An 11,179-nucleotide genomic window follows, 5' to 3' on the forward strand; every position below is an offset into this window, starting at 1 on the left:
CTACCTGGGCTAAGGGCTATTTAGGAAGTATAAAAGCAGTTGTGAGTTGTGACCATTTTGATATGCAGGCCTCAAAATAGCTGGCGGCCATGGCCGCCTGAACTTTTATTTATGGCCGCCAATACCGACCTGTCAGGCAGCCACAGATGGCTGCCTGTAAAATTCGTACGAAAGATTATATTTATCTTGGACTTTTTTCTTGTTTCAGCGCCGCCAAAAACAAGACTTCAAACAGCGTTAAGACCACTACCTACATACATGTCGTCTTATGTGCTACGGGTGTGCTACGCAACGGTAGGAAAAATGTTGCACAAATTTCATGGCAAATGTTTTTCATAAAAAAAAATTTGTTGGAATAAATTCTTGTACTTCAGTTGGCTGTGCAAATGGTTTATCGTTCTACCAAGCATTTTTTGGTTCATCAGAAACTTATTTTTAGAATTTGAATTTTCTCTATAATTAAAATAACCAACTGATAGAAATATCAAAAATAAACAGAGAAATTGAATATTTTTTTTTCCAAATCCAGCATTTAGGTTATTGTTGATCAAAACAAAATATAGTTCAACATCATTACTAAACATGGAGGGTAATATTTTTAATTCAATTGAAAAGCAACTTGATTCATACACTAAAGGGGTTTTGACCAGTAATAGGTGGTCAAAACTGCCTGGTTTAAACCAGGTTTTAACTGGGCGGTTTAAACCAAACAACTCTGTGTAGGATCTTGCTTTACTGCAATAGATTATACAAACAGCTGCGATACTTTATACTAAACATTTTACTTGTTTTAAGAAAAAAACAACAACCCAGAAACTATTTCTGGTGACCCATAGGTGGGTGCAACCTAATTCGTACCCTGAACAGTTCGTACCCTGAAAAGATCGAGAGAAAAAAATTACAAAAAGCCAAAGTTGCTGATCGCAGTTTAATAGCACAAAGCCGATGTCGTTGATCGGAGTTTCCGCAAACAACTCAAGGGTTAGGGTTAGCGATAACTGCGGAAAAATATTTGCGGAAACTGCAATCAACGAGGGTTAGGGTTAGAGAACATAGATTACTCGATGGTTAGAGTTAGGGTAAGCGGAAACTGCGGAAAATGTTTGCGGAAACTGCGATCAGCGAGGGTTAGAGCATGGATTAGGCTACTCTATGGTTAGAGTTAGGGTAAAGGTTGGCGGAAACTGCGGAAAAATGTTTGCGGAAACTGCGATCAGCGAGGGTTAGAGCATGGATTATTCTAAGGTTAGGGTAAAGGTTAGCGGAAACTGCGGTTAGCGGTTTTTTCTCTCGATCTTTTCAGGGTACAAACTGTTCAAACTACCGTAGGTTGCATCCCCCATAGGTTGGAAACAACTGGTCTACACAACACTGTATGCTTGCAGTTATTGAAACATCTAAACAGCAAGGAAATGTAAATGCTAACAAATGTATTTTTTCTCATCCTGACTAACTAGCCTAAGGTACTGCTTGCCGTGTGTTTGCAGAAAAAGATGAATCATTGAGTAGAAAGAGACTCTATTAATAAAATTAGGACGCTAAAAGATCATAGGCTATATATTCCAAAAACAAAAAATGGAGCTTTTCTCGTTGAATGTGGAATGGCGCTATGTGGAGAAAACCATTTCGGTAATTTTTTTAAATCAAGTGACGGCTTCTGTTTAACATTTAAAGAATTTGTATGGATGATTTACCGTAGGACTTAGATAGACGTTTTTTGTGCTTACCTTCCCATACCCATGAGACAGTTATTGCTTCTGTGGGGTAGATGCAAATTAGCTGATATCTTGAGGGTATAGTCCAATGTTTCTCAACCGGGGGTCCACCAACCACAAGGGGTCCAAAAAGCAATTTCAAGAAGTCCGTTAAAGTTTCCATGTTTGCAGCATGATTAATAAATTACAAAATATAGAAATTGGTTGTGATTCACAACAGTCATTCACAAACTGTACGTAGCAACGCACTGGTGTGTCGTTTGAAGTTTTAAAGAACATCACATGAAGTTGTGGTTTCCTTAATAAAAAACATCATATATATAATACAAGTTAAATCTTTTAATTGGCGATGTTGGCTATGTAATTATGTTCAACTTAATTCTTTCGAGACAGCAGATTGTTGATCAATGCTTAACTTAGAAATTATGCAAACGTTAGTCAGCAGTCTATTAGCACTCATAGTTTTGCAATGACTGTGCTGCGTATTTATAACTAATTAATATTGATTACAAATAAATAAAATCCCTACTTTATTTCATAAGTTCTTAACCTTGATGGGAACCACAAAGCAAAAACCTTCTCCATCGCAACAACTGTCAACAAACATTCAAAAAAATCAATAAGACGTTCCAACTTCCGTTAACCTGCAATCACAACGATTGAAGATTTACAATTCAGGGGTCAAAATCAATCAATCATTTTATTTTTCGTCATTAACGCGTCCGGGACGTAAAAGATACTAACTACAAAAATCGATATAGACCTACCAGCACGTTAATGAACGGGAAAAGGTGGCAAAACCTTGAAAGGTTTAAAACATGCCTGAATGGAAAATCACGTAGTAGGCTATATAAAACAAAAACAGAAGAGAAGCACACCACATGTAGTAATGAATGACAGCCTAATGAAAAGTGTTGTGGATTGAATTTGCCAGTTCCAATATTGATGTGGATGAGCAGTCATAATAATAATAATAGGATGGAGAAAGAAAACCGGGCATAAAAGAAACCCATCCTCAGGCAAAATCCCGTTTCGATGTGGCCCAGGAGAGCAGGTGTTGAGCTCTTTCTATGGTTAGACTGTACATCACACGGTAGCCTGATCTTATAAAATGACATCACACAGGTCTTATAAAATGCTCTCAGTGCTCATAGGATTTTTGCTGCTGATTCACAGTAGGGATTCTTGAGGCAGAAATAAATTCTTTTGCATTAGCCAGCCAAGTAGCCTATGTTAGCCTATAATTTAACAGTGTAGCCTAACGGACGTAATGAGTAACAACCCGCTCATACAGTGAAGACTTGCTGGTGTTGTCGGCTCTTTTCTTTCTACAAAGATAAGAGTTAAACTGACTGGTAAAAGCGGCGGTCGAATACCCTTGTGGCAAGAATTAGTGGTGCAATACTAACGAAGTCAGTCCCATGGGCGAAACAAGGTGTCTATCGCTGTCAATTCTTGCTACAATCGGCTGCTGAGAAACAAACCCGCTCATATGTAGCCTAGCTGTAATCAAGACAGCGACATCCCGAGCACAATCGTGGTGAAGATCAATCAATCTGTAGGCTACCGACTGCTGTCTCACATCTTGTGCACCCGCCACATATGCAGTGCAGTTCTCTTAATTCAATTGTTTAGCCTACCGTACTTTCAAGTTTCAATTATTATTTAAATAGCATTGCGTCTGGCAGCACTCGCCAAGGGTGACTGATTTCGCCTATAAAACATACTGGTGTGGTAATCTTCTTCCTTTTTTCGATCAACACGATTCTTATGGCAAGACGTGACGCTTTCTGAATCCGCTCTGATCGCTGCAACAACTGACGCAATACAAGATGATTTCTCAAATCTAGTGTTGCTTTCAAGTCCTCCAACCCAGCAACGTCTACCCCTCAACCCAGAAGCCTTCCATATCAAACTAGAAGCGTTACAATGGTGCCTCGATATCAACAGAACTCACGACCTTGGATCAAGACCTCACTCCATTTCAACGAAGCTTATCCGCACGTTTATCCACCCAACCCACGACTTTGGAACAAGACTTCACTCCATTTCAACGGCTGCTGGTAATGTTACCATGTGCTTTTTATTTTGCTTTAAGTAATTGTAATTAACTATTTGAATTATCTACTAATGTAGCCTACAGGTAATTGCCGGCCATATTTATCATAATCTCTGCACTATGCATCGATTCCCTACAGTTTTTCGTGGCATTACTCCCCATGCAACGGTATTCGTCATACTTACATTGGTTCAATGTTTGCTGACGTTGAATCAATGTAAGGGTGACGGATACACCTCTGCGCCCGTACAATCAAGTTTATCGCCTTCATGACGTAGCCTAACCGCTGCAATGTCAACTAACTACGTCATTATGTCTCATTGCGCTCTGGTGAACTGCCAGGGCAAATATTTCTGTGTTTATATAAGCAAACGCCATCTTGTATGTCATACGAGTAGTATGTAATGACCTATCTCGGACCCCATATGCCCCATGCTGTGACGTCACAGAAGAAACAAACCAAAAACCACTCATGCATGACAATGAATTGTTGTTTGTTTCTATGATGATGCTAAGGTGTTGACGTCATAAAAGGTGTTGAAGCGGAACAGTCCCACTTTTAGTGTAAATTTACCCGCCAAAATTCAAATGTATAAAGAATAAACAAAGAAATGTGAGTATGATTCAAACTCCAGGGTTGCCAGATGCATGGTAAATAAATCTCCAAGGTTGCCAGATCACTTTTTGTGTAAATTCACCCGCCAAAAAAAAATTCAAATGTATAAAGAATAAACAAAGAAATGTGAGTTCTGCAGGGTTGCCAGATGAATGGTAAATAAATCTTCAGGGTTGCCAGATGTATGGTAAACATATTCCATATGAGTGTTCAAGTGTGACAAGAATCACTCATGTGTGACAATGAATTGTTGTTTGTTTCTATGATGACGCTCCAGGGTTGCCAGATGAATGGTAAACATGTTCCACATGAGTGTTCAAGTGTGACAAGAACCACTCATGTGTGACAATGAATTGTTGTTTGTTTCTATGATGACGTCAAGGTGTTCAAGCTCCAGGGTTGCCAGAAGTCCCACTTTTTGTGTAAATTCACCCGTCAAAATTCAAATGTATAAAGAATAAACAAAGAAATTCAAATGCATAAAGAATAAACAAAGAAATTAGAGTAGAACACCGGACGATCAGTCTCAACGCACACTATTTGGTGGTGTTTAAAAACCCTAGAGACAACTCTCAGATACTTCATTTGGCAAAGCTAGCTTATCCGAGGCAAACGGGTGTTCTTCAAGAAGCTTTTGCAGACGCAACATCTAAGCCTTTCGTTGATTAACTGTTGGATATTAAACAAAGCACCCTGGAAAAATTTCGATTGTGAACTGACATCTTTCCAGGAGAAACCAATTTCGTATACATCCCCGTTCCTTGATGATGACTGCCCGTTTACAACAACACATCGACACACTCAAACTTCTTTCCAAAGCGAATCCTAATGTTGCTAAGAGGGTTATAAAGTCAGCAGATAACGAATTGATTAAGTGTGTTTGCGATTGTTGCTACAACGTGTTGAAGGGCAACGTCCTCATCTCTTCAAAGCAAAAGGCAAATCTGCTTAAATACAAGAAACCTTTGCGTGAGCTGGCCAAAAAGAAGACCGGTCTTACTAAAAAACGACAGATTATTCAACACGGAGGCTTTCTGGGAGCTCTCCTATCCGCCGTTGTTCCTGCGATCGCTGGGTTGATCGGCACTTTGGCTTCAAAATAACAAGATGGAGAGTGTCAAAAAGATGAGCCTTGTGGAACCACGCCTTCTAGAATCGATGCGAGAAAAGAACATGCAAAAACCTCCTTTGCTGAACGCGATGAGTGATTTGGACTCCAAAATGAATGACATTCTTTCTCGTTCTGATCTGACCACGAGTGAAAAAGTGAAACTCTACGATCAAATCTTGCAGCAGTAGGCTACATTGTTTATCGTGAATGTCAACACTCCAACAAAGATTGTTCTTGAAGAGAAACGACATTTTACTGAGGATGACATATTGGCAGGAGTTGCAAAAACCTACCTCGGAAAAAGTCGTGGTCTTGTGGACTTCATCAAAAACAATTTTTCTCTCGGTTGGAACAAATCAGGCGAACTCACGATTCATGGACAGGCGATTCCTAACTCTATTATAAATCATTTGATTTCGGCTGTCGTTCATAAATCCAAAAACTTTCAACAGACCGGTTTGAAAGAGTTTCAAGAAGAGTTGGGTGAAACTCACGCTTTTCCTGGTCTCAAAAAGAAGATGACATGGCGCCAGCACGATTGATTTTACTATGACGCCGGGAATCCTGGAAGCTTCGGTGGAGAGGAAAGGCTACGTAGGGTGATCAAGAAACCTGTAAAATCGTGACTCGGCTCTCAAGACGCTTACACACTCCATAAACCGATTCGCATACGCTTTCCACGTCGTCGTGTGGTGGTCGGTGGCATCGCAAAACAATTTCAAACAGATTTGATCACGACATCTACAAGGTAGAAGCGATTCTAGGGAGGAGAAAAAAGAATCGAAAGAAACAGATCCTTGTAAAGTGGCTCGGTTACCTGGACAAGTTCAATTGCTGAATTGACGAAGCGAGTGTTGTGCGTTATGGCTGAGTGGAAAATGTGTGGAAAAAACGTTCCCAGAAGTGAAATAGTCTATTTTTTTCAAATGGTTGTCATTTTGATTGTGATATCATTCAGTCTCTACAATCTGAGTTTAGAAGAGGACCCGCACAAACTTTGGATCGTGTTGCTTTCCAATTGTTTAGGGTTGGTTATGCCCCAACCCAAAATAAAATAACTAAAGAAAAATGTTTTACCTAACCCTACCGAGTAACAGTTCCATGAAATTTTTCCCCTCCAACATCTTGACGAATTATGTGGTCAGACTACCGAATGAGATCAACTTGGAAGGAGATTGGGAGGTTGGTATCGCCGAAATCCAATATCCACACTCCTGGAGGAACATCATCAACTTAGTGAATAATTGGTTGCACTATGTAGACGGTGTAATTGACACTGTCATGGCCTTGGATTCTGGTCACTACCCTAATCCTCAAGCCATCCTTCAATACTTGGAAATGAAATTAAAGCGCACAATTGGAACGCAATTGTCATTACACATGTGTTACAATCCTTACACAAGGCTTATCAATTTGTTGGTCAAAAGCGGCGCCCACATCACGATGGGTGAAGGACTTGCTGAATTGTTGGGGTTTCATAGAAAGCGTTTTAAAAGCGGTGAATATGAAGCAAGACGTCACGTAGACATACATCAAGGTTTTTATGCCATGTACTTGTATTGTGATGTGGTAGAACCCAGGGTGGTTGACGACACCTTAGCTCCTTTGCTGGGTATAGTTCCTGTGGAAGGAAAAGATGGTGATTACATTTACCGAAGAAATGATAAAGTGCATTATCACCCCGTTCAACTGAAAAACTTCGACACGGTACATATATCGCAGCGAGATGATCAAGGCAAGCCAGTTCAATTTGAGACGGGAAAAGTAGTGGTCACGCTTCACTTTCGAAAAAGACGTCTTCATCAACTATAATGCCTCACAAGCCCGTGTTCTGTTGCTACGCAAGAGCCTACGAAAACTACTACGTCTCCCAGGTTGGTCACGGTACACCAGGCTTTTTTTCCGGTGCCCAATATCAAAACGGTTATGGTTTGGGGAGTATATTTTCTAGCCTCGGAAAAGCGATCTTGCCTTTGATCAAGTCAGGAGCAAAGACGGTTGGAAAAGAAGTTCTCAGGTCAGGTGCACATTTTGTTTCGGATGTGTTATCTGGAAAAAGTGCGAAAGAAGCGGCTTTACAAAGATCGAAGCAGGCTGGTGTCAATTTATTGAAACGCGTCGCGGCCCCGGTCCATCGAACCCCACCACGCAAAACCTTTTTCTCATCTCCACCTGTCAAAAGGCAAAAGAAAATCAAAAAATCCAACAGTTTGAAAACACGTAGACGGAAAGCGGTCGTATCAAAAGACATTTTCGATGGCTAGCTTGATTCATGAAAAGTCTTGTGAAGGGTTGAAAACCGAGCTGGATTTGTTTGCTGTTCCACCTACCCAAACCAGTTTGGAAAGTGGACATTATGTGGAACATCGCCCGCAATCTACTCTCACGGACAGCGGTCCTGTCAAGTTTTTGATTGTCGAGGAAGGTGACTACTACATCGATTTGGCCAACACCTTACTCTACGTTCGTGCTAAAGTGGTCAAAAACGACGCCACAGATTTAGCCGAAAACGATGCCGTTGCTCCGGTTTGCAATTGGTTGCACAGTCTGTGGTCACAGATCAATCTAAGCCTAAACAACACCCAGGTATCTCAATCGAATCACACGTATCCCTACAGAGCTTATTTGGAGACTCTCCTCAGTTTCGGAGGACCTGCAAAATCTTCACAGCTCTCTGCAAACTTATGGTACAAGGACTCCAAGGATAAGTTTGATACGCTCGCTGTTGCAAATGCAGGCTTCAATCGACGCAAGGCGTTGACGCAAGAAAGTCGATCGGTGGACATGATAGGGAAACTGCATCTGGATATGACTTTTCAAAATCGATATTTACTCAACGGAGTCGAGATGAAGCTCAAATTGACTAGAGCCTCTGACGCGTTTTGTCTCATGGGGGCAGGAAAGGTCAAGCTGCAAGAAGTGGCTTTATTCTGTAGAAAGGTCAAACCCAGTGACCCTGTAAGAATCGCCCACATCAAAGCGCTCCAGTCTGGAACAGCCAAGTATCCAATCCGCCGTGTAGAAACAAAAGCTTTTACCGTGCCAAGAGGCAATCTCACCGTCACCAAAGAAAATCTCTTTTTCGGTCAGTTACCAAGAAGGGTGGTGATCGGCATGGTGGACAATGCTTCTTTCAACGGTCTGTCGGCCAGAAATCCGTTTGATTTCAAACACAACTCTGTAAATTTTTTGGCTTTGTATCGTGACGGAAAGCAGATTCCTTCCAAACCATACCAACCTGACTTTGGAAATGGAAAGTATATACGCAGCTACCTCTACCTATTTACAGGAACAAATCAATATTACGCGGACGAAGGCAATGATATCTCCAGAGCAGAATATCCAAGCGGATATACCCTGTTTGCATTTGATTTGACACCGGACCTTGGTTCGGGGGCGAGTCATTTCGAATTAATAAAGCATGGCAACTTGCGATTGGAAATTCACTTTGCGACAGCCCTACAGCAAACTATCAACGTCATCGTCTATGCAGAGCACGACAATCTTCTAGAAATTGATCGCAACAAAAGTGTCATATTCGACTATTCGGCATGAACTCGGACCAGATTTCAAGGATTTTATTCAATCACTCTTGTCTAAAGTGTGTTTTCAAGGGTGTGTACGTGAGAGACATGTTGCCCCAAGACGTATCTCCCCCTGCTGCCTTTGTCTTCAACACCAACGAAAGCGATCAACTGGGTGAACACTGGGTTGCTGTTTATTTGAATGATCACGAGCAAGGCGAATTTTTCGATTCTTTTGGTATCCGACCCTACCAGCGTGAATTTATCGATTTCATGCATCTCCACTCGATCGATTGGATTTGGAACCACACCACAATTCAAGGACCTTTGTCGCTTGTCTGTGGTCACTATTGCATGTATTTTCTAATAAAACACTGTCATGGTGTATCCATGAAGGCGATTGTCTCAAATTTTCATTCTGATCTTAATGCAAACGATCGTGCTATTGAAGACTTTGTACGCCAGCGTTATAGAATAAAAATTTAATTTGTACATTTGTTTAGCTTTTTGTTTTTTATTATGTATTTGTGTCTATTACACAGTTGTTGCATTTTTACCTCAATTTCATGTTTGTTTGTTTTTTTTCAACATAAAGTTAGAAAAAAAAATCTTCCTGCTTCACCTTTCAATGCATTTTTTTTTTAATTCTACCTTTGCACTTAAAATTATATTGCTGTTGTTGCCTAATAAAAAAAAAACAAAAAAAAAAAAAACTTGTCAATTTTATTTTATCGCAAAGCACAAAAAGCTAAAATGATGCAGGTGAAAAGAATCAAGTTTCTTTTCGAAATTTGTTCAATAAAAAAGAAGAAAAAAAAATACAAGTTAGCAATTTTATTTTAGCGCAAAGCACAAAAAGCTAAAATGATGCAGGTGAAAAGAAACAAGTTTCTTTAAGGAAAAAAAATACAAGTTAGCAATTTTATTTTATCGCAAAGCACAAAAAGCTAAAATGATACAGGTGAAAAGAAACAAGTTTCTTTTTGAAATTTGTTCAATAAAAAAGATAAAAAAATACAAGTTAGCAATTTTATTTCATCGCAAAGTGCAAAAAGCTAAAATGATGCAAGTGAAAAGAAATAAGTTTCTTCAAGGAAAAAAAATACAAGTTAGCAATTTTATTTTAGCGCAAAGCACAAAAAGCTAAAATGATGCAAGTGAAAAGAAATAAGTTTCTTTAAGGAAAAAAAATACAAGTTAGCAATTTTATTTTAGCGCAAAGCACAAAAAGCTAAAATGATGCAGGTGAAAAGAAACAAGTTTCTTTTCAAAATTTCATTTCGAAGAAGTAAAATTAAAAAAAAAAAAAAGAGACATCTCAATTTTGCGGCGACGTTGTTACACAAACTCATCTTCATCAATTTCTGCCCATGTCAAGTTGACGCGTTGCTGATGACAGCGGTCATGGTCGATTTCTGCTGTGTCCAGTATATAACATTCAAGTAAGGGCGACTCTAAACTCATCTTCATCAATTTCTGCCTGTACCAAGTTGACACGTTGCTGATGAGAGAAGTCATGGTCTATTTCTGCTGTGTCCAGTATACGACAGTCAAGTATGCGACTCTACAACCTTGACGATGGTGAACAATTTGCGGCACTCTTCGCACTGCTCAAGCGGTCTCAGGTCAAACAATGTAACGCTTCTGACAAGCCCCCAAGCAAACGTTGCCGCAACATTGAGATGTCTCTTTTTCTTTTTTTTTTAAATTTCATTTCTTCGAAATGAAATTTCGAAAAGAATCTTGTTTCTTTTCACCTGCATCATTTTAGCTTTTTGTGCTTTGCGCTAAAATAAAATTGCTAACTTGTATTTTTTTTCCCTAAAGAAACTTATTTCTTTTCACTTGCATCATTTTAGCTTTTTGCACTTTGCGATAAAATAAAATTGCTAACTTGTATTTTTTTATCTTTTTTATTGAACAAATTTCAAAAAGAAACTTGATTCTTTTCACCTGCATCATTTTAGCTTTTTGTGCTTTGCAATAAAATAAAATTGACAAGTTGTATTTTTTTTTTGTTTTTTTTTTATTAGGCAACAACAGCAATATAATTTTAAGTGCAAAGGTAGAATTAAAAAAAAAAATGCATTGAAAGGTGAAGCAGGAAGATTTTTTTTTCTAACTTTATGTTGAAAAAAAACAAACAAACATGAA

The 11,179-nt window shown here is 39.3% G+C and overlaps 1 protein-coding gene across 1 annotated transcript; it reads left to right on the forward strand.

Moving 5' to 3' along the window:
* The first annotated feature begins 7,312 nt into the window (after positions 1–7,312).
* LOC145782359 (uncharacterized protein F54H12.2-like) lies at positions 7,313–9,056 on the forward strand. Its single transcript, XM_082594144.1, has 2 exons — positions 7,313–7,709; positions 7,792–9,056. Exons 1-2 carry the CDS (start codon positions 7,313–7,315, stop codon positions 9,054–9,056), a joined length of 1,662 nt encoding a protein of 553 aa, XP_082450270.1.
* The last annotated feature ends 2,123 nt before the right edge of the window (positions 9,057–11,179 follow it).

This window comes from Aplidium turbinatum, chromosome 13 (genome assembly GCF_918807975.1).
Source record: "Aplidium turbinatum chromosome 13, kaAplTurb1.1, whole genome shotgun sequence".
In the NCBI taxonomy this organism is placed as follows: domain Eukaryota; kingdom Metazoa; phylum Chordata; class Ascidiacea; order Aplousobranchia; family Polyclinidae; genus Aplidium; species Aplidium turbinatum.

Bases quoted from the DNA above. Each gene is read 5' to 3' on its own strand.
- LOC145782359 (XM_082594144.1), top strand. From the start codon at position 7,313: ATGCCTCACAAGCCCGTGTTCTGTTGCTACGCAAGAGCCTACGAAAAC. The intron at 7,710-7,791 runs GTTTGAAAACAC...AGTCTTGTGAAG, and splicing joins GAAAATCAAAAAATCCAACA to GGTTGAAAACCGAGCTGGAT.